The sequence below is a fragment of the Ahaetulla prasina genome, chromosome 3 (assembly GCF_028640845.1).
Source record: "Ahaetulla prasina isolate Xishuangbanna chromosome 3, ASM2864084v1, whole genome shotgun sequence".
Classification (NCBI taxonomy): Eukaryota; Metazoa; Chordata; class Lepidosauria; order Squamata; family Colubridae; genus Ahaetulla; species Ahaetulla prasina.
The window spans coordinates 43,137,638-43,161,384 of NC_080541.1; the positions used below are offsets into that span (position 1 = coordinate 43,137,638).

Below are 23,747 nucleotides of genomic sequence, written 5' to 3' on the forward strand. Positions count from 1 at the left end.
TCTCCTTAGTTTTATGTTGGTTCTCTCCTTGATTAGTTTCATCCCTTGCTTCTTGTCCTACCTTCAGATGCTTTGGAGAATAGGTTTTATTCTCCGAAAGGTTCCTTGTGGCAGTCTCTTAGATATCGGAACACTGTTATCATATCACTCATTAAACTACACATGCCTAATTCCTGCAACCATTCGTATGCTTTATCCTCCCTTATCCTCTAATCACCTTTGTTGTTGTTCTCTGAACTCTTTCTGTGTCTCAACATCTTTTTTATATTGTGAAAATTGAATTAAGCCTTTTTCTTATTTTTTCTGCAAACTAGATTTCTTTTAATGGCAGTGATATTCTAGTTGAACCATTCAAGATAGATATTGGGACTATCCTATAAACTGACAACAGTCAATTCCACAGGCACTACCCACATGTAGTTGGGTTATGAAATTACCTGATACTAAAATTGATCTGTGACACTGGAAATATGAGGCTAATCATGTATTTAAATCCTCCAAATTGCTGCTGATGGTGCAATAATTTTACCTCGAGCTCTATTTTTGTTTGGATTGTACTTCGATGATGGAACAGCCTTTATTCTTCTCATGCTCCCTTATTCCCTAAAATGTGCCCTCTCTGCTCCATGAAGGAACTCAGCTGTGCTTTGGCTGCAATTTTTAGAGCACTAATTAGATCCCCAAGGCTTGCAAGTGTCCAGCAAAATCTCCACTTAGAAGCTAAACCAAACATTAGTCCCTCGCAACTAACTCTACATATGTCTAGTGCCCTAGGAAGGAAGTGACATGAAGAGAAAAATGGGCAGAAAGTGAGAGCTAATCAATCTTTCCTGTAAAACTCTTTTCTTCATTAAATTATGTGTTTCATTTTGACTCAAAAAATCCAAAAAAGATATTTTAGACAAAAAGGCTTGAGGTTCTGCAAATATATATATTTTAATTATTTTAATTATTTCCATTCCAGAGCTCGTAGAATGTCTGTTTTTTGTTTTACAAATATACTTGGAACTCGTATTTTTTAGAATAGTTTGTAATATTGGCTTAGTGAGGAGTTGCAAATGATAAAACCTTTGGCGCATCACTGGAAGGATATAATCAGACAAGGTTCTGAACTCAAGGTTTACTAACAACTTTCTGACCTTATTCCATCTGTGAAATGCCAGGCAGCAGCACTATTCAGAATTATCAGGAAAGGATGAAACAAAATATTGTAATTTCTTTATGATCAGCACGCTTGCTCAGGTACCAGCTCTAACCCTATGGGACACACTGGTCATTTCATGGATAAAATCATATCTATAACTCCAGATTGAAAGCCCGATAGTCAAAATCCAATAGATTGAGAGGGGTGGCACCTTGCAATGTTTTATAGAAGTGTCTGCAAGTCTATGCATACAAAAAAAGATTTTGGGACTGTTGTTTCAGAAGATTGCTTTTTTGTGAAATAATACAACTTTCCCTCTGCACGAGGTTCCCTTAAAGAGCAGGTATCCAATCTAGGCATCCTCCTGGATTCACAGCTCATGCTAAATTTCCCTTTCCTCACTTGTGACTGGATCAAAGACTTCCTGATGGATCGTCCACAAACAGTAAGGGTTGGTTCCTTTACATCTTCCACCCTGAAGCTCAGCACAGGCTCCCCTCAGGGCTGTATGGTCATCCCCTACCTGTACTTGCTGAATAAACATAACTGCATATCCTCTGATCCATCCAACATCATAATACAGTTTGCAGACAACACAATGGTGCTGGGTCTCATAACTGGAGGGGACAAATCAGCACACAAGGAAGAAGATCAGAAGGTATCCGCATGGTGCTCAAAAAACAATTTACATCTAAATACTAGTAAAACAAAAGAGATGGTACTATATTTCCGAAAGCACAGAGATGTATATCAGGGGGGCTGTGTGGAAAGGGTTTCCTCTTTTAAATCCTTGGGAGTGCTTATTAGTCAAGATCTCACCTGGGGAAACAACACATCCCTGGTGATTGGCAAGGCTCAACAGAGACTTCATTTCCTTAAGAGTCCTGCAAAAAAATCAGGTGGAACAATGGCTGATGACCTCTTTCTATTGGTCTACGATAGAAAGTGTCCTCACATACTGCATTACAGTATGGTACGTTGGTTTAACTGCTGCGGACAGGAAGGCACTACAGAGAGTGATCAATTCGGCACAATTGGTTGCCCTCTAACACCACTGGATGACATCGCTAGGTCTCACTGCTTTATCAGATTAAGAAGGATACTCAGAGATGATTCACATCCTGGCCAGTGTCTCTTCGCACTTCTACCATCGGGCAGAAGACATCGAAGTATAGCCAGCCAAAGAAATAGGTTTAAAAAGAGTTTCTATCCTTGGGCTGTCACACCCTTAAACACAACCACAATCACTCCACCCAGACGCGGAAACATATGACTAGTTTTTCTTTTTCCTCTCTGATGACTTGCATAGGGATTATTCTTTATACTATTTATGTTGTTTGTATTTTTTATCATGGATCTCACCAGTGAGGCTAAAACCAATTTCGTTGTATACATGATGTACAATGACAATAAAGGCTATACTATAAAAGAGCAAATGGAAGCTCATAAAGAGGATTTTTGTCTGGCTTCTATGGGTATTCTAATTCTAGCCTAGCATGAGATAGTGTTAAGGGCATTCATGTTCTTGTCGACTCTTTCCTGAATTACTGTAATGTGCCCTAAGTGAACTACCCTGAAGTCACTCAGAAACTTCAGCTAGTGCAAAATATGATTGTACATGTGCATATGAACTGAACCTCTTATTTTTGCAATATACCCACTGCTACAGGTGCTGGACTAGCTTCAAGTTTGTTTTCAAATGTATTTTAATATGCTGGTTCTTACCATAAATCCCTACATGACTGGGAATCTGCTATCTTCAAGACTGTCTTTTCTGATCAGAACCTGTCTGTTCAATACATAAAGAAGGTCTTCTGAAGGCACCCACTTATAAGACATTCATCCAGAGGGAGAAAATAACTTTCCTTAGGGTCTTCCCTTTTATGGAATAGTTTTCTACCCAAAGCAAGAATAGCCCTTTTCCAGTACAAAAGATAACTAAATCCTAGTTATTTCAGAAGGTCTTTGAAGACTGCTCACTAGACAGGTACATGTTGAGATCATGAATGATGGATTAGCTTATTCTTAGTATGTATATTTGATATAGTATAAATGAGGGGTGAAATCTAAAAATTTTCCCTACCGGTTCTGCGGACGTGGCTTAATTGTTGGGCGTGGCTTGATGGTCAGATGACTGGGGGCGTGGCCAATAAATAAATAATAAAAATAATAAACAAAGTATAAAAAACAATAAGAGGTACCAAAAATCAACTTTCACACTTTACACACACACAACACAACACAACTGACACACACAATGTAAAAGCAGCTGCACTTCACACTTCACACAGCCACAAAAAGCTCAAAAACCAACTTTCACCTTTAAACACACACAACACAACTGACACACACACACACACACACACACACAAAATGCCACATACAGCTTTCTGAGATTTTGTGTGTTTGTGTAGTTAGAGTGAAACACTACAGAAACACACCAAATCTCAGAAAGCTGCACAAATATTTTATTTTATTTTATTTTATTTTATTATTTTATTTTATTATTTTTTTTTATTTTATTTTATTTTATTTTATTTTATTTTATTTTATTTTATTTTATTTTATTTTATTATTTTATTTTATTTTATTTTATTTTATTTTATTTTATTTTATTTTATTTTATTGTGGACTTCAATTCCCAGAGTTCCTCAGCCAGCAAAGCCAGCCAGCATTAGTTGTTCATGAGGAAATAAATTAGCTAAGCAATTGATTCTGTCTGGCTGAAAGTAAAACTGGGGCTTTTGGGCTGGAAAAAAAGCCATGTGTTCATCAGTAATCAAGTAAGTGCCTTAGAATCTCTACTCTTACTTGTAGAAAACATGTTTTCTACAAGTAAGAGTACAAGTAAGGTTCTGCTGATGAGGAACTCAGGTGAGATCGCCAGAGGAGACTTTATTTTTTTTTTAAAGTTTTTTATTATTATTATTATTTATTGGATTTATAAACCGCCCTTCTCCCGAAGGACTCAGTTTAAAGTTTAAAGGCTCTGCTGATCTCAGCTGAAGGGCGGGATCCTCAAAGGCTTTTTTTTACTTTTAAAGGCATACTTCGGCTGAAGCAAAATCAGTTTTAAAAGTAAAAAAAAAAAAAATCTCTGCAGATGGTGCGGCTCAGATGATTCAGTCATCTCCAACTACTGGCAATTCTATAGGCCAGGTCTCGCCACATCTTCTGGTCTTACATTTTTTCTTTTGAGTTTCTCTATATTCTGGCTGGTGTCAGCTTTATAGTATCCAGCCACCGTGTTCTTTGATGACCTGGTTTCTTTTTACCACTAATTCTTCGAAACATAATTGCTCTCTCCAGTGAATTTATTTATTTATTTATTTATTTATTTTATTTGATTTTTATACCGCCCTTCTCCCGAAGGACTCAGGGCGGTGTACAGGCATAATAAAACCGACAATACAATATACAAATTTAAAATACGATTTAAAAAACTTATTAAATTAGCCCAATGATTAAAATTTACCATACTAAAAAACCCCGTTTAAAATTAATAAATTTAACATTAAAATCCCAATTTAAGCCAGCCCCGCGCGGATAAAAATAAAATTTCCCCACATGACAGAGCCAAAATAAGTGAGATGTGTATTGCTATGTTCATATGTTAGATGTATATATTATATATTATTTGTATAAGCTGAATTTTATATTTCTGGCTATAGATGGCTTAGAGTCAGTTGGTTAAAGATGGTACAATGTAAAATGCAGTGTAGAAGTCATATAATTAATACATTTTGCCTGCCATTAAAGGACAGAGCTTTCATCTTTCCACCCCACATCTCTCTCTTTTTCACAACTGTTAACCAGCTGATAAGTCAGAAGCATGGGGCAGAGAGTTACATGAGAGAAGGCATCTCTAATACTTCTTCTTATCCTTCCTCCAACCTCATGACCTATCATCAGATTATTGCTTAACATGGATTTACTATTATTTCAAAACAGCTTAGGTTCAGAAATGCTCTGCTAACCAGTTACATGTGCAGAACGTTCCATACCTGTCATCTGTCAACTTTACAGGTAGATTTACCTGGTCATACATACATAACAGAATAACAAAGTTGGAAGAGACCTTGGAAGTCTTCTAGTCCAACCCCTTGCTCAGGCAGGAAACCATATACCATTTCAGTTAGATGGTTGTCCAATCTTTTCTTGAAAACCTCCAATGCAGAGCACCCACAACTTCTGGAAGCAAATCGTCTTACTGATTGATTGTTCTACCTAATCAGGAAGACATTTAGACCAGTGGTGAAATCCAAATTTTTTTACTACTGGTTCTGTGGGCGTGACTTGGTGGGCATGGCAGGAGAAGGATACTGCAAAATCCCATTCCCCTCCCCACTCCTGGGGGAAGGATATTGCAAAATCTTCATTCTCACCCCACTCTGGGGCCAGCCAGAGATGGTACTTGCCAGGTCTCCGAACTACTCAAAATTTCTGCTACCGGTTCTTGGAACTGCTCAAAATTTCCGCTACTGGTTCTCCAGAACCTGTCAGAACCTGCTGGATTTCACCCCTGAATTAGACCCATAACACCCATTTTAAGGATTTAGTTTGGTATTCTCTTCCTTCCTGGCAAGGTGACTTTTAGTGGAAAGGAAACAAACCCAAGAAAAATCCATCAGTCAATTTCCTTAACTTGTCCAGGATTTAAAAATGCAAGGATAACAAGTCTCCTGTTCCGTTCTTCAGAGAAAATAGGGTAAAATAATTTATTCCTTAGTTCAAGGATGGCTTGCACTGTAATATAACCATTTCACTATGCAGTGAAGAAGTAATAATGCCTTTGCTAACTATAGTATTAAAGTTGGGGTGGGTAGATTGCCAGTCGATCTTGGGGGGGAAATTACTACAAATCTATTAAACAATTAATGTTTCAATATTATAAAACTCAAAAAGAATCATATAAACTTAACCACATGCAATATTACATACTTAAGTTTACCCTGAAAATTTGATTATCTGCTTTACAAAGATACAATATTGGAGGCATTTTGCAATTTAACTTTCTCTACAAATTTTATTATGACTGTTTGTAATCTTCAGTGCTGTTACTGCCATCTACAGACAAAATGTGTTCTCAAGGACATGTTATTTCAATATCCTGGTATAATGTTTGTATAGCTAAAACATTGTTTTTATTCATTTATGCAAATTATTTAGAAATTACCATGAATCCAAGATGCATACATATTTCAGCTTTTCTCTCGTGAGTTTATCCTCACCATAAACTATGAGAGACTCTTGAAAACATCACTAAACTGCATCTCTCGGGATCCTCTATCACTGCCAGTTAAGGATCTTCTGGGAATTGGAATTCCTTAACAGTTACAGTATACTGTATACTGTATACTATCACCCTGCCTATTTAACTTATATGCAGAACACATCATGAGAAAGGCGGGGCTAGATTAATCAAAAATTGGAATTAAGATTGCCGGAAGAAATATCAACAACCTCAGATATGCAGATGATACCACTCTAATGGCAGAAAGCGAAGAGGAACTAAAGAGTCTCTTGATGCGGGTGAAGGAGGAGAGTATAAAAGTTGGCTTGAAACTCAACATTAAGAAAACTAAAATCATGGCATCCGTCCCTTTCAATTCCTGGCAGATAGATGGTGAAGAAATGGAGGTAGTGACAGATTTTATTTTCCTGGGCTCCAAGATCACCGCAGATGGGGACTGCAGCCAAGAAATTAAAAGATGCTTGCTCCTGGGAAGGAAAGCTATGGCAAATCTAGACAGCGTACTAAAAAGCAGACATCACCCTGACAACAAAAGTGCGTATAGTCAAAGCTATGGTTTTCCCAGTTGCAATGTATGGCTGTGAAGGTTGGACCATAAGAAAGGCTGAGCACCAAAGAATTGAGGCCTTTGAACTCTGGTGCTGGAGAAGACTCCTGTGAGTCCCTTGGACTGCAAGGCGAACAAACAGGTCAGTTCTAGAGGAGATCAACCCTGACTGCTCTTTAGAAGGCCAGATCCTGAAGATGAAACTGAAACTGAAACCTAATGAGAAAGAAGGACTCACTGGAGAAGAGCCTAATGCTGGGAAAGATTGAGGGCAAAAGAAGAAGGGGACTACAGAGAACGAGGTGGCTGGATGGAGTCACTGAAGCAGTAGGCATGAGTTTAAATGGACTCCAGAGGATGGTAGAGGACAGGAAGACCTGGAAGAATGTTGTCCATGGGGTCTCGATGAGTCGGACACCAATTCGCAACTAACAACAACAAACTGTTACAGAGATTAGACATTCTCCCATTTTCTCTATTCTAAGCAATAAAAATTAATAACAGTAAAGAAACTAAAACTTGTTGAAGTTGTTGAAGCACACAACACTTGAAGTCCTTATTGATTATGGTGATTTAAATGGGATCTTATGGCAACTGATTTATGAAACATTTGGACGGTACCCAAAATATCCAACTAAATGGAAATGACCAGGGCAAAGGAGTTTCTTCCATGAAATTCTCCACAAACTCCTTTTTTTTTAGGGCTATCAGATATGAAAATGAACCATCTCCATCTGGGTAGGAAATTGGACCATCCAGATGTTTTGGAATTCAGTTAGTTTAATTCTTTGCCTTTAAGATGAATATGTAGCTTGCTGGACATCACTTTACTAGCAATAGCGAAGACACCGTTTCATATGGCATAGAAGGTAATGGAACAAACCACTTCTATTTTACCAGGCAAACCACACAGATGTAAACTATAAAGTGATTCAGTACCTTTGCATAGTACCTTATGGGGAACATATATTTATTTAGCCAGAAGACCAGCTGATTACAATTAAAAATTTTATTCAGCAATAATATTATAGCATAGATAATGTAAGAAATTTATTGTTTCTGACAAATACATATTTTAGAAACAAACTATTCCTATGATTGCTAAAAGCGCTTCTCTATTATCTCTTCTACATACTGGATCTGCTTTTCAGCCGTCCCCTTCTCTCCCCAGCTGGTCTGGGAGGCGCGGGATTCCAGATTTCTGTCCAAGTTCTGCCCACTTTGCTTTTAAGGAAGTATCGAGTTAACTCTTTCTTTGCACTTGCAGGAATCTTCCGTTGTCTTGCATTGTCCAGCGCAACGTGTGAAACCTGGACCGTTGAAGAATCGCGCTCCTTAAAACTCTCGATTTCTTCGTGCCCCAAAATATTCGAACCAAGGAAAGGGACACGAGAGCGCAGGAGCTAAAATTATACTCAGTGTGGTGCATTAAAAGAAAGCCAACAAGTAAAGCCTCCAAATTTGTCACTCTAACCTTTTTCCTATCTCTAGGTTCTTTGCTCTCTCGCTCTCTATGTCTCGCTCTCTTTGCCCGTCGTTTCAGGCTGGCGGCGAGCGAGGGCGGCTGCGAAGATGTTGTCAGTGCTGCCCAAAGTGGAGAAGCTGTCGGCGCGGGTGATCCGCGTCCTGGGCTGTAACCCCGGGCCTATGACGCTCCAGGGGACCAACACCTACTTGGTGGGAACCGGGCCCAGGTAAGTGGGAAGCAGCTCGGGCGAGGGACAAATACGGCGGCCGGTCCTCTCCCTCGGATCTGTTGGCTCGGGGCTTCGGTGGGTAACGCGCTTCCTTAGCATGAGCCTTCAGTTCCGTTTAGCAAACAGAGACTCGAGAGCTGTTCGGGAATTCCTATTTCGACCTTCTGATTTTTCACGCGCTGCTCTAAGTATTAATTCATACGATTCCTCTTTATTGTTTAAATTTTTATTGTTTAAAATTTAGAACTACACCGCCTTCATTATGACCTAAGCGTAGCTCATAAAATATTTGCAGATCCCTCGCATCCTGGACATAAACTGTTTCAACTCCTACCCTCAAAACGACGCTATAGAGCACTGCACACCAGAACAACTAGACACAAGAACAGTTTTTTCCCGAAGGCCATCACTCTGCTAAACAAATAATTCCCTCAACACTGTCAGACTATTTACTGAATCTGCACTACTATTAATCGTTTCATAGCTCCCATCACCAATCTCCTTCCACTTATGACGGTATGACTATAACTTGTTGCTGGCAATCCTTATGATTTATATTGATATATTGATCATCAATTGTGTTGTAAATGTTGTACCTTGATGAACGTATCTTTTCTTTTATGTACACTGAGAGCATATGCACCAAGACAAATTCCTTGTGTGTCCAATCACACTTGGCCAATAAAATTCTATTCTATTCTATTCTCATAAAATCATCTGCTACAATGTCCTACCTGTCAATGACTACTTCAGCTTCAACCACAACAATACACGAGCACACAATAGATACAAACTTAAAGTGAACCACTCCAAACTCGATTGCAGAAAATGTGACTTCAGTAACAGTCAATGCCTGGAATGCACTACCAGACTCTGTGGTCTCAGCCCAAAACCCCCAAAACTTTAACCTAAGACTGGCTACTTTTGACCTCACCCCATTCCTAAGGGGCGTGAATAAGAGTACCAGTGTGCCTACAGTCCCTGTCCTAATGTTCCCTTTAATTATATTCATTTTATGTATTCAATTCATGCTTATATTTATTATCTAATATGTACTCGACAAATAAATAAATAAAATAAAAATAAATAAAAATTGTACAGGTAGTACTGGGATAGCATGGTGACGGGAGAAGGCAAATCCATAAACATTTGGGGCGTATTATTCTATGCATGTAATTAAAGTCCTTCGAACCAAATGGAGGACGCACAAATCTAGTAAATAAATGTAAAAGCCATTAGTGCAACTTAGGAGTGTTGCAATGCGATCTTCTCTATTCAGAATTTAACTCCAGGGTCTTACTCCCCTAGATTTGTGGGCTGTAATTGTTGGGGTCAGCTTTGTTACAAAGGTATTTGTATTCTTTTTATCACTTTTAATTTGTTTTGCTGTTCCCTTTCCCTTTTCCCTTTTAGGTTACTTGGTGTTTTAATGTTTGATTTTGAAATTTAATAACTATTATTTTTTTAAAAAAAAGAAGCACTGCCTTAGGGGGAACAACACCAATGAGTCTCCTTAATGCTTAGTGGGGACTGGCTGGACAAGTGCAGGCAGATTCTTTTAGTCAAGTTGCTCAACTAAGAGATTGCAAGCACAGAAGAGGTGCACATCTATGAGGAGTCGGTTGGGCTGTTTCTGAATATGAACCTCGGACTCTTTTGAAAGGGTGCTAATCCCGTGTCAGAAAATACAGATTGCAGATTGCAGATGTAGAGGACAAGCCATATTTAGAAATACCCAAAGTGACTGTTCAGCTCTTATAGTACATACACATACTATAAGCAGAGGTCAAATGATAGGGAGAAGAGATTATGAAGTGCATAGGGGCACACCACTTTTTTTTTTTTGTTGTTTACATTTATATCCCGCCCTTCTCCGAAGACTCAGGGCGGCTTACAGTGTACCACTTCACTCCACACTCCTCCTCTAGGGCCTATTTCACATTCCTTGGAGGAGTAGAATAAAACAAGAAGGAATAATTAGTAACATGCAAGCTCCATCCTAAATTACAGGTAAATTAATAGCTAACTTACAACCATTGTTAATGACCCTTTTAAGTCAGCACTGAAAAGGTGACTTGTCAGAGTGGATACAACTTTATTACGTGAGACAACCCAGGAGCAATAATAGCAAACGGAGGTTTGTAATAAACAGTGGTTTTATCTACGATAGAATATATAGTATACATACACGTACTATAGGCAGAAGTCAAACGATCAGTAATTAGCATGGAAGAACAAGGGGGAGAGGGGGGAGGGAGAGACAGAGAGAGAGAGAGACAGACGGATGCCGTAACAGCCTCTTCTTATTATACAGGCTCTTAAAGGGATAACAGCCAACAACCTTGCTGACTCATTCCCACCATTACATCATTGCATCATTACAGCAGCTGGTCAGCCCTTAAATCACTACCCTGACAGACTTGAGACTGTTTTTCACTCTTATAACTATCCCTGTGGTCATGTGATCAAAATTTGGATGCTGTTGTGGCCTGCCAGCTGCCAGTAGAGCTGGCAGTCAGCCACTGGTGACAGACTCGGATGATGGGAAGAACTTGAGCCAGTTCTGCAGCCTGGGGAAGGCTCTGATGGATGCTCAGCATTGGACACAGAGATAGAGCCACAGCCCTACGGCATTTCCCAGCCAGAGAGGCAGCTGCCTTTGGAGTCAGAGATAAGTGAGGAGGAGGAATAGCTGGGGCCTGTTCCAGAGCAGATAGGAGAGGTGAACAATGGAGCACAAGGAGCTGGCCAGCGTCCTTTTTTTTTTTGCTTCCTGAGCCAGGAGGAAAGGGGAGTGGTTTGGTTGTCACAGACAACCATTCACATTTGTGGAAAGTTTGCTCGTTGTGTGTTTCGTGCAACAAAGACTGTCTTGCCAGAACTGAGATTTGTCTATTTCTCTATTTGAACTGACTTAATTTGCAGCCTCCTGTTGTGACCAAGGCCCAAGTAGTGATTACTAAACACAATTCAGTTCTCAACAAACTTATTTTTATTAAAACAGCTGAGAATTAATTTATTCTCAGCTTAGTCCAAATCAAAATTCTTAATAACCAGTCCCTAGGCCTTATCACCAACCTTTGTTGTCTTTGGCAACCTGCCAAAGGCTTTTCTTGGCAAAAACCTCACAAAGTTCAAGAGATGCTGACATGAAGCACAGAAGTGTTGCTTTTCTACAAAGAACCCAACAGCTCGTTGCTGCTCTTTTAAGCCTTATGGAAGAGGCCAATCATCTTCTGGCCTTTCTCCCGAGTTGTCCTTTTTTTTTCAGCTGCTCTTGCTTTCTGGCAGATCTTCACATGCGTGTGTTAGGAACTGCTGTCCGCCTCTGGAGGCTCCGGAGTCCACACATCGGTCCCAGATGGCCCTGGCCCCATCTCTGCTCTGATGCAGAGCCCTTGTCCGGGCCTTCCCCTGACTCCAGGACTGGCCCATTGTCCTCCCCAGCCTCCTCACTGTCTTACTCCGTTGCCAGGTCCGCGGGCTGCTGGAGGACCACAACACCACCTGGCTGGGAGCTCAAAGCCTTGCATTTATCATAATGAGCTGATAAGGTCTAATGTTTCAGTTAACTTCTTGCAGGACTCTTGCCTGGACTTTCTGTTGGTGAATGCTGTTAATTCCCAATGTGTAAATAAAGAAGAAGGGTTTTTCTTTGCTGGGGAGTCAGTTTCTTGCTTCTGCGAAAGGCCAGGTCAGAACAGATGCTTGGCAACTGGTTCATATTTATGATGGTTGCGGTGTCCCAGGGCCACGGGATACCTTTTACGATCTTCTGATAGGCAAAGTCAGTGAGGAAGCCGGATTCACTTAACAACTGTGGCAACAAAGGTCATAAAATGGGGCAAACTATCTCATTTAGCAATAGAAATTTGTGATTGTAAGTCAAGGACTACCTGTAATGCTGAAAGCAATGGAAGTACTGGCAGGAAGGGATCCTGGGCTGTAATAGGTGTGGTGCTGGCAGGAAGTGCTGGCAGGAAGGGATCCTATGTAATAGGTGTGATGCTGTAGAAATAAGTAAAATGGCATTGTTCCCACTAAAAATCAAAACCAGTTTTCTTGCTTGTAGAAATACTGTAGAAGGCAGGAGCTAGCCAAACCCACCTGCCACAATCATTCTTATCTCAGTTCAAAACAGCATCCTGTTTAGCTGAAAAGAGCTCTCTAAACCTAAAGCAGAAGTCCACTAGTAAACCTGTGCAAATAAAGAGCTTATGAATCACTGACAAATACTTTAGAAAGAGCCAATCAGCCATTGTATGGGTGAATGTTGATCGGTTGTATGGAGTAGGGCCATTCCCCAGGGACTATGGGGAGGGAGTCAACCCACAACTACCCAAGTGACCAGAGAAAGACTGATCCCTTCCCAGATCAATCAAAAAGTCAATAAAGGATGCTAAGTCATATTCATGGCGAAAATTGTGGCCTAGAGGGACACTTTAAAACTGAAATATCTGTAGCTAAATTTTGGTTTCCTTTACTGCAGGATAAATGAAATAAAGGCAGTCTTAGGCAATATGCTATTTTAAAGCAATATGCCATTAGAGGGATCTGGTGATGACTGCTATCTAGGGAACATGTCTGGGTCTTCTACAGAGCCCAATCTGGAATCTTACAATTTAAATGTTACAATTTAATTCTCCTCTTAGGCAATATACCGTATATACTCGAATATAAGCCGATCCGAGTATAAGCCGAGGTCCCCAATTTTACCCCAAAAAACTGGGGTAAACTGGGGACTCGAGTATAAGCCGAGGGAGGGAAATGAGGCAGCTACCGGTCAGGGAAAGCCTCCCTCCCTCAGCCGAGAAGGCTGGCGGCTCCCCCGCCCCGCCCTCTCACTGCACCGGCAGGGCTTCCCCGCGCTAATGCAAAAGCCCGCCAAGTTTGCACCATCCGGTATAATGTGAAAAAAAGAAGAAGAAAAAAAAACTCGAGTATAAGCCGTATATACTCGAGTATAAGCCGAGGGGACGTTTTTCAGCACAAAAAACGTGCTGAAAAACTCGGCTTATACTCGAGTATATACGGTAAGTCTTACTCAGAATCTCGTTCAGCTTGTCACTTTTTATTTTGTTCTTGCTCTCCTATAACTGCAATATTTTTCTGTGGACAAATTTCTCTTTATTACATTTTTATTGGATCATATTTGATCCATTTTGTTATAAAGTATTGTTCCTTTTGTTCACCGGATTAGATTTCTGCTCCAATGGATTTTTTTTACCATTATCTCTCTTCTCACAGGCTTGTTAGCTGAGTAGTACAACATTATGAAATTAGAAGAAACTACTTTGCAACAGCATCCCACTTGAAATATGTCTGGCTCCAACTTTACTGGGTTTAGAAAGACAATGCAATCTTGTTCTTTAAGCATGCTTTAAGAGCAGATGTGTCCTTAAATATTTTTCTTTTGGGTATTTGAATGAGTGTACTTATTTTTCCTGATACGGAATTTTATTTATTAAAGTTATATGCCACCCGTCTCACTATCAAGTGACTCTGGGTTTCTATTGTAATTTTTTCATATAAAATAACATAGGTAAGCTGGTCAGTGACAACTGAAAAGGCATATATGACCAGTTTGATTTATTGATTTATTGATTTGCATCTCCTATAATTTTCTTTGGGATTACGAATTACACAAAAGAAATGAGATATAGAAATAGAACGTAGAATCATAGGGCTGAAAGGGACCTCGGAGGTCTTCTAGTCCAGCCCCCTGCGCAAGGCAGGAATCTTACACCATCAAATGGTTGTCCAAGCAAATGGTTGTCCAGGCAAATGGTTGTCCAAGCAATTTTTGAAAACCTCCAGTAATGGAGCATCCACAACTCTAGGAGGCAAGCTATTCCGTTGATTAATTGTTCTTATATTTCTTTTCATGTCACATTATACTTTTTTAACCTGGATCAAAAGGTTGCCAGCATCATTTTTTATTAATTAGACCTTTCTTGGCCTAATCTGTTTTTATTATAGAAGGATCCTAATAGATACCGGAGAGCCATCCATCCCTGAATATATAAGCTGTTTGAAACAAACACTCCATGAATTCAACATTTCCATCCAGGAAATTTTAGTAACTCATTGGCATCATGATCACACTGGAGGTATATCCGATATTTGTGAACAGATTCCAGCCAGTAAGTATTTTCTGTAGTTTTTAAAATTTGTATTCTTTGTATACAAAGCAGGATAGAGTTAAATAGAAAATGTGATATAGTAGACAGGCAAAGAAGGAAGGATGTCAGAAACATTGGACTTAAATGTTTATTAACAGACATGGTGGGGAATAATTAACCAATTATAAATTTGCTTAGCCAAAATTAAAGCTGGCAAAAATCAGGTACAAGTGATCATCAACTTAGAACCATTTGTTTAATAACTGTTCAAAGTTAAAACTGAAAAGGTGACTTGCAACCGGTCCTTGCACTTATGACTATCACAGCATCACCATAGTTATTCGATCAATATTAAAGTGCTTGGCAACTGGCATGCATTTAAGATGGTTGCAGCATCCTGCAATCATGTGTTTGCCACTTTTGACTTCTCCAGCTGACTTCTGACAAAGTCAAAGGGGAAAGCTGGATTCGCTTAACAACTGCATGATTCAATTAACAAACTATAATGATTGGTTTAACAACCATGGCCAAAAAGGACATATAATCAGGTGCAGTTCACTTAACAACCACCTTGCTTAGAACATAAAATGTGGTCTCAATTTTGGTCATAAATTGAGACTACCTGTATTATAAAAATATAACATTTGCCATTATGTTAAACTAAGGAATTTATTTTAAATAAGCCTGACTCCTGCAAAATCAATTCTTTATATTTACTCATAAAAGTTAAAGAAGCCATCTTCTTTCTCTTGCTCATTTTGGAAGAGGATGATAATTATACTAGCTTATATCTCGTTACCCATTTGCATCAGTTTTAAGTAAATTTAAGCACACAAAAATTAGTTAAAATAAATATTAGTTAAAACTTTCATTGTTTTTTTAATGTAGAAAATCAAACATTTATTTTAAATAGAAAGGCTTTTATCTCAAAGTATGTGTATGATCTATTTTTCTTTAAAAGTAAGCACCAATCTAAATGACATTATTACTAGGGTGAACTGAATGATCTCCCAAACACCAAAACAAGTGTTCTTAACAACTGTATTGACTTTGTTCAAGTTAGGTAAAGGTAAAGGTTCCCCTCGCACATATGTGCTAGTCGTTGCCGACTCTAGGGGGCGGTGCTAATCTCCGTTACAAAGCCGAAGAGCCAGCGCTGCCCGAAGACATCTCCGTGGTCATGTGGCCGGCATGACTCAACGCCAAGTTAATGTTAATGTTCAAGTTAAGCTACTCCAAAATCCTGCAGAAATGGGTCTTTTCAAATCTCTTCATGAGAGCAGGAAATGGAGCTCCTTTGCAAAATAAAGAACACTGATTGTTTTAATATTTGCATGCATGTTTGCTAATATGTATTTTAACAGTTGTTTCATTAGAACTTAAGGTTAAGGTTGTAGAATTTGCTGTTGCAAAACAAACAAACTATTAACATAGAAAGGACTTGCTAGACTGTACTGAGGCTGTTTGTCACAATTATTTGAATAATAGGCAGCATGCATAGTATAGAACATATGTTCTGCCTTGATTAATCTGCACTTGTATAATAACATAAATCCATTTTATTAGAAAAAAATCATTAAAAATAAAACACTGATATCATGAAGCAACCTTTTAAATGCCTTACCAGTTTCCAAAATTTGAAATCATTTGGAGCTATTTTATAAATCTGTTTAAGATCAAAGATAGTCATAAGTTTCAAATGTCTTAGTCCCGATTTCATCTGGAATACTATCTTTTTTAAAAAGTGATGTATGAATTTCCAACTAAATTCTGGTATGATACACATCATTAATTTTTAAATTAGGTTATGAATATTGCATAAGTAAACTTCCACGAAACCCACATCAAGAAGAAGTAATAAAAGGAAAGCAGAAGTATGTGTATTTAAGAGATGGCGATGTTTTAAATACAGAGGGAGCTACTCTCAGGTAAATAATAATATTTCATATTGATGCTTGCAAGTTTTTCATGTACAATTTTTTTTCAGTTCATTTGCAGATTTTTATCATTTCAGAACTAAAAAGGCTTGTGAGATTTGTTAAGATAGGTTATATGTTTTGCCTATCCTTTAATGAAAAGGGGGTGGGATGGCTCAGCAATTAAAAAGACTGAGCATGTCAACCAGAAAGCTGAAAGCTGGAAAGCTCAGAGCCCAGGTTTGAGACCTGAGCACCACACAAATGGATTAGCTTCTGTTATCTGCCCCAGCTTCTGCCATCCAGCAATTCGAAAACATGCGAATGCAAGTAGATAAATAGATACCACTTCACTGGGAAGGTAGCAGCATTCCATGAGCCTTGACATGTAGTCATGCTGGCCACATGACCACAGAAGTGTCTTCAGACAATGGTGGCTCCCTTTTAGGAAACGGAGATGAGCATTGCCCCATAGAATGGGAAATGATTCTACAGGGGAAACTTTTACCTTTAATGCATACAGTACACATATTTATCTCTGTAATATATGACTATTCTTCCAAGAGTTACTGGTTTCTGATAATATTTTCTGCACAACATTCAAAACAAATTTCTTCAAAACTCTAGGTAAGTTGGGTTTCCCTCTATGTGTGTGCTCAGGCTCCAATATCTTTAAGTGATGCTCTTTTCTCAGTACAATTAGTCTGTTACATAGGACCACAAATGAATCACTGCAGTTTGTTAAGTTAGTAACAAGGCTGTTAAGTGAATCTGGCTTAACTTGTCAGAAGGTGGCAAAAACTGGTCACATGACCCCAGGACAGTGCAGCTGTTATAAATATGAGTCCTTTGCCAAGCGTCTGAATTTTGGTCACATGACCACAGGGGAGGCTGCAATGTTTGGAAGTGTGAAAAATGGTGATAAGTCACTTTTTTTCAGGGCTGTTGCAACTTTAAACAGTCACTAAATGAATTGCTGTAAGTCAAGGGCCACCTGTATACATGATAGGGCTACACAGGTTTCTGTGCTTTTGGTGGATGGCAATTTGCATAAAATTATTCGTGGTTGATTTTTGGGGCGGGAATGACTTTATCTGCCTTGTGAGGGCTTTGGTTTCTTTAGGAAATTTATCTTAAGCTATAGGTAGTTAAAGCTTGTCCTAATTTAAAAATACTTTTGCAGCATGAGAAAAATTTGCTCATAGCTCTGCTTCCACACAGTATAAGGATCATTCATTTAAATGTTGAATCTGAGCTTTTTAAATGTATCTTCATTTGCCAATTGAAGAACTTTCTTCAATTTATGACTTGAATATTACAATCTGTCACTTTTCTGTCACTTTGCAGAGTATTATATACCCCAGGCCATACAGATGACCATATGGCTTTACATCTGCTAGAAGAAAATGCAATATTTTCTGGCGATTGTATTTTAGGAGAAGGAACAACTGTGTTTGAAGACCTTTATGACTACATGAAGTCATTGGAAAAACTGCTGGGAATGAAAGCTGATTTAATATACCCAGGTAACTTATACATTTTATATTAATTGTATGAATCTTTGCTACAAGTATAATTATTTTAAGTATCTTGAAGGCTGCATTGGTGCCTAGAGATTTTTTATCTCAATGTTCTGTAATCACGGATACTGTGGAAATAGGAATTAGTGTCTCTTATTGACTCCTGTTTGCAAGATATTTTGTATTTTTTCTCTCTCCATATGCTAAAATGTTCCAGCTTTCAGAGTCTCTCACCTTGTAAATCTACATCTGGAGCTTCCTAGAAAGTGGTCATTGTGGGAGGAGAGTTCAGATGTTTTTTATTTAAATAAAACACTATTTCAGTTTCCTTGTGCTTTAGACTGTAATATAGTTTGCTGTTTCCTTCCTAGTAAATGATATCAGTGGTGGGTTGCTACCAGTTCGCCCTGAATTGGGTGAACCAGTAGCCGCAGCGGTAGGCTCCGCCCACCACCACACCACCGGACAGAAGCATTGCGCGAGTGAGTGCATGAGCAAACCGATAGCAAACTAAATTGAAATCCACTCCTGAATGAAATGTATCCTCTATTTACTTGACTTGTGAAAAGTCCTTTGGCTGCTAAAATGTCTGTTCTTTACACTCATTCTCTCTGTCTTTCCCCCCCACTCCCCAATTCCCCATAAGAAAAACAGTATTCAGTATTCAGCACCTCCAAACTAATCTATGAAAGAAATCATGGAAATGGAATATCACAATAATATTTAAGCCAAAAGACTTGTCAGTTTCAACCTACTTTAAAATGACATTTAGGGATGTAACAAATTGAACTCATTTTACAATACATCCATTTATTGTATTTATTTATCCTGTATTTTTCTCTAGGAATGCAAGATGGTCCAGAGGAGTAGAAGTTCTCCATTCTATCCCCAAACCTATTATTATGAAATGTAGATGGAACCAAAGCTGTAGGATAACTGAATTGACTTCATATTCATCAAAGACTTGTACTATTTTCACCCCATCCAGCATTTTTATCACAACTCTCATTTCTTTATTTACATAATATATAACCCACCGGATTCACAACAACTCTGGTGGCTTACAATTAAAAATGTTTTTCAAAAAGATAGACGTCTCTTGAGTAGCCCAAAGATTACATAGAATCGGGGGGGAAATCTCATCTAACAGGTCTCATCCTTCACCTTCCTTCAAAGCCCGGAACTATCCTGTGACTATAATATCAAGGCATAAATTGAAGAAAGCATTTAATAGCTTTCTGAATGTCAGGGGGAGGGGACATCTGGATCTCTAGGAGTCCTACTCCAGAGGAAAGGTGCTGCAAAAATAAAGTGACACATTACAAAATTAGAAGCTGTTGGGCTGTCCTGTGTTAACTGCAATATGAACAAACTGTCTCTTCTTAAAAAGTATCCTGTATGCACTATTAATTAGTAAGTTCTCCCAGAAATTTTTGTTAAAGAAACATCTGTTGTTGTCTTTATAGGGCATGGGCCAGTAGTAAAAGAAGCAAGAGCTAAAATTCAAGAATATATTTTACATAGAAATGCACGGGAGCAGCATATCCTACACATCCTGGATGAGAATGCTGGGAAATCTCTCACAGCAGAGGAACTTGTGAAAATCGTTTACAAGGTACAGATGGCATCTGGTTTGGGTTAGAAATAAATTTCAGTTATGTAGAAAGCAATGCAATATAAAAGAAATTAATGATTCATAGCAAGAACAGCATTTATCTAAAGAACACCATGTATGTGTACTTGCTTTCAGAAACTGTAATATATATTGCACCAGGTTGTACGCTGGAAAGTACACAGGATTAATACAAAAATATTAAGATGATCATGCTTTTTTCAGACTTTAAACAGCTCTTTCAAAATCAGACACATTTTTTTGTAAAATTCACTGAGTTTTTTCCAAAAACACCAATTTTTCTTTCTTTTTTAATAACTTCAACTAAAGTAGAACAATAACAAAAGCACTATGTCCTGAATACCTCAAATTGCTTCCAGCTTGAAGAAATTATCCTATGCACTATCAAATTAATCAATTTCACTGTGATCTAAAAGGTGGTTTACCATGGCCATGGGGGAAGAACACGGGGTTGGGGCATGGAATGTTCCTGAATTCTACGGAATGTTCTGTCCCTGAATCAGTGAGTTCCCTATATCCCTGTTACCTTTTTTGCAAAGAAAATAAGAGACATGCCTTCTTTGTAGGAACACTTGCCCTCTGGAATGAGGTTCCCCAGACGATATATGAATGCTCCCTCCCCATGTTATTGGTGTTCCAAAGAGCCTTGAAGACTTGGCTCATTGCCCAGGACTTTGGAACGTGTGATGAAGCCCCCTTTTCTTTTCTCTTTTCTTTGTTTCTATCTGGGTGAATTATCTCTATCAACTTTGTTCCTTTTTATTTGTGTTGTTTTCTTGTTTTCATGGGTTAATTGTAAGATTGTATTAGGAGAATAATTACCACTTAGAAATCTGTGAAACAAATTTTATGAATTTTCCTCTGCACTCTGAAGTTGAGGATAAATGTCTCATAAAAATTCATGCTGACTTGGAAAAAGTAGTTATTCAGAGAAAATGTATAATATTCATGATAAGGCTAAATAATTTCCCCTCCCCCCATTAAAATAGGAGTTGATGGGACAACTTCTACCATTCTACCATTCTGAAATGCTGAAAAGCATTTTAATCCGTACCAAATTTGAGTTCTTGTTATTGTTTTACTTTTTAAAAAATGGAGTTCCATTAATATGCATTGTTTGAATGCTTTATTCCAGGATACACCTGTCCATTTGCATAAAGCTGCAGAAATTAATCTCAAACATCATTTGGAGAAGCTAAAAAAAGAAGGGAAAGTTGGTAAGTAAATTCACTGTTTATATTTAACAATTACATTGTTGGATAATGAATGATGAAAGGAAGATAAAATCACAAGGCTTCACACTTATGATCATCACAGCTTCCCTGCAGTCACATTATCAGGATTTGGGCTGTCCAATATTACTAACTTCACAGTATCCCATGACCATTTATTTTTGCTTGTTTACTTAATTTGCACACTTCACAGCCGGCTACCAAGAAGCAGAATCAATGGAGGAGCCAGCAAGTCACATTCACATGATGTCTCACTTAACAACTGTGTCAGTTAGCAATGGAATTTGTCCCAATTGTGGTTGTTAAGGTTGTTAACTTATACCCTTTATACGTTTTTATTTGGTGGAAAAAATAATTTGTTAAAAAATATTATAAAGGTGATTAAAAGAATGACTAAAACTATCTGACAAAATGCTTCTCACCATATCAGAAAATATGAAAATTAATTACATGGATTTCATAGTTTTTAATCTATCTTTTTAAAATGTAGTTAATATATATATGCATTTAGGTGTTTTAAGATAAATATTTTAGATATTACTGCTTAGGGCATTAAAGAAGTTTTACTGATTATGTTACTTATATGATCCTTCTTTCTGTTACAGTATATGAAAATTCTCCTAACTTCAAGTGGAAAAGTGTTTTATAAATATGGCATATTTTCTGAACTAAAAGCGCTAACATTTTTATGTCAAAATTGCATATAAATCACATACAGAAATGGATCTGTATTTTGTTATTAATCTGATTAATAACTTGTCAGAGAGTGATTGGAAGAATGATTCAGGGTGGAACAAATGGATTATTTCTTTCAAAGCAAAATATTCAAAATTTCCTTTGGATACTTGAATACTTTTGTAAAGAAGTTTGGTTCAAGGAATGTTATTATTAATTAAATTTCTATGCTGCCTGATTCTCAGCAATATGAAGATTTAAGCTTATTTCTTTATTTAAACATTGTAATTTCATTACCATTATGTTATTTGTATAATAAATATAATAAGTTTGTTCATATGTGGTTGTCTTGCTTTTTATGTATTTGTCATCTATACTTTTTCAGGATCTTTTTTAACGATTGGAAAAAGACTAAAATCTACAGAATAGAATTTCTATAGATTAGTGAACACTAGCAATTTGATATTCAATCTCATTTTAAATAAAATTGAATGAAAGTATGAAATGTTTAGATCTAAACTACGTTTGTCTGCAAATTCCAAATCTGAATGTATTACAGTAATCATAAAATTCTGTGCATCTTCAAAAAAAAAGCATAAAAAGCATGGTGACTCAATATAGGCAAAGATAAAATCATCCAATTCTAAAATTATATAAAGGAAGAAAAAAGGATGTTAAAAGAGCAATACACAGGAATTAAAATTCATACTCCTAACTACAGTTATTGATATTTCTTCAGATCAGCCTCCCCTGAAACATCTTTTTTCTCCGTTTCGATTTTCCTGTATTCCTATTTTTTTGGAAACGTCAAGATTTAATCAAAGGGTACGGTGGAGCAATGTTAAATCCCTCACTTTTATATCTTCATGACAGTAACCTCTGCTCCCATTTTTAAAGGATCAAACCTTTTGTTATATCTATCAGAGCAAGGAGCTGGATTATCTTCCTATGTTCATATCACAGAAAACATCTTTCCCTTATGAATGTGAACTGTCTGTCTGAGCCTGTTTGGCCTACAGTCTGATAAACTGTTGAATGCCTGAGCTTGCAGCCTTTACATTCATAACAATGGCACTTTTTTTTAACCAATGTGGGAAAATGTGTCTCTGAAGTGTTGATCTATAATTTTCAGCATTCCTTAGTAATAAGAAATGCTGAAAATTGTAGCTCAATAACATTTGATGAATGTTTTAGGAAAAGCATGTTCTAATGTAGGGGTGTCCAAACTTGGTCCCTTTAAGACTTTTGGACTTCAACTCCCAGAGTTCCTCAGCCAGCTTTGCTGGCTGAGGGACTCTGGGAGTTGAATCAAAAGTCTAAAGGACAAGTTTGACACCTGTTCTAATGTAAGGCATTAGAACAAGCTGTGTGGACTTTATATAAGCCAGGGGTGTCCAAACTTGGTCCCTTTAAGACTTGTGGACTTCAACTCCCAGAGTCCCTCAGCCAGCAAAGCTGGCTGAGGAACTCTGGGAGTTGAAGTCCACAAGTCTTAAAGGGACCAAGTTTGGACACCCCTGATATAAGCTATGTGGCAGATATAAATGCTTTGAATAATGATGTTGCATAGTACTGAACTTTGTGAAAAGTTGACATTGATTATATTAGGGGTCATCTGACCCCTAAAGGAGAGCTAAATGCTTACACTGCTGAGACCAAATGAGCACTATCCATGTCAATTAGAAAAAAAATAAAATATATAGAATCTTGTGAAATAAAAAAAATACCTATGAAAAAGAATACTAAAAGATCTAAGTGAAAAACACATTCTATTTTGAGTTTAGAATTAATAGCCATGTTTATAATATTCTGTTAAGGTATCCAATATTGCTACATGTTCTTTGATTCCCAAGAGGCACAGAAGTGGATTGAATGGCAATCCATGGCAATATGCTGTCAATTTTTTAGAAAAATTTACCTAAGAAACCATTTTAAAACCAGTTTTGAAAAACCTATTATAAATATATATAGTATATGTAGCCACTAAGGCATGGATGTCAAACTCGA

General features: G+C 37.8%; 1 protein-coding gene across 1 annotated transcript; it reads left to right on the forward strand.

Annotated features, from left to right (window-relative positions):
• Window positions 1-8,200: 8,200 nt before the first annotated feature.
• On the forward strand, window positions 8,201-22,079 carry LACTB2 (lactamase beta 2). Its single transcript, XM_058177606.1, has 7 exons — window positions 8,201-8,639; window positions 14,622-14,785; window positions 16,569-16,692; window positions 18,028-18,206; window positions 19,667-19,815; window positions 20,969-21,050; window positions 21,671-22,079. Exons 1-7 carry the CDS (start codon window positions 8,518-8,520, stop codon window positions 21,712-21,714), a joined length of 864 nt encoding a protein of 287 aa, XP_058033589.1. The 5' UTR covers window positions 8,201-8,517; the 3' UTR covers window positions 21,715-22,079.
• Window positions 22,080-23,747: the final 1,668 nt, after the last annotated feature.

Bases quoted from the DNA above. Each gene is read 5' to 3' on its own strand.
- LACTB2 (XM_058177606.1), top strand. From the start codon at position 8,518: ATGTTGTCAGTGCTGCCCAAAGTGGAGAAGCTGTCGGCGCGGGTGATC. The intron at 8,640-14,621 runs GTAAGTGGGAAG...TTTTTATTATAG, and splicing joins TTGGTGGGAACCGGGCCCAG to AAGGATCCTAATAGATACCG. The intron at 18,207-19,666 runs GTAACTTATACA...TTGTCTTTATAG, and splicing joins AGCTGATTTAATATACCCAG to GGCATGGGCCAGTAGTAAAA.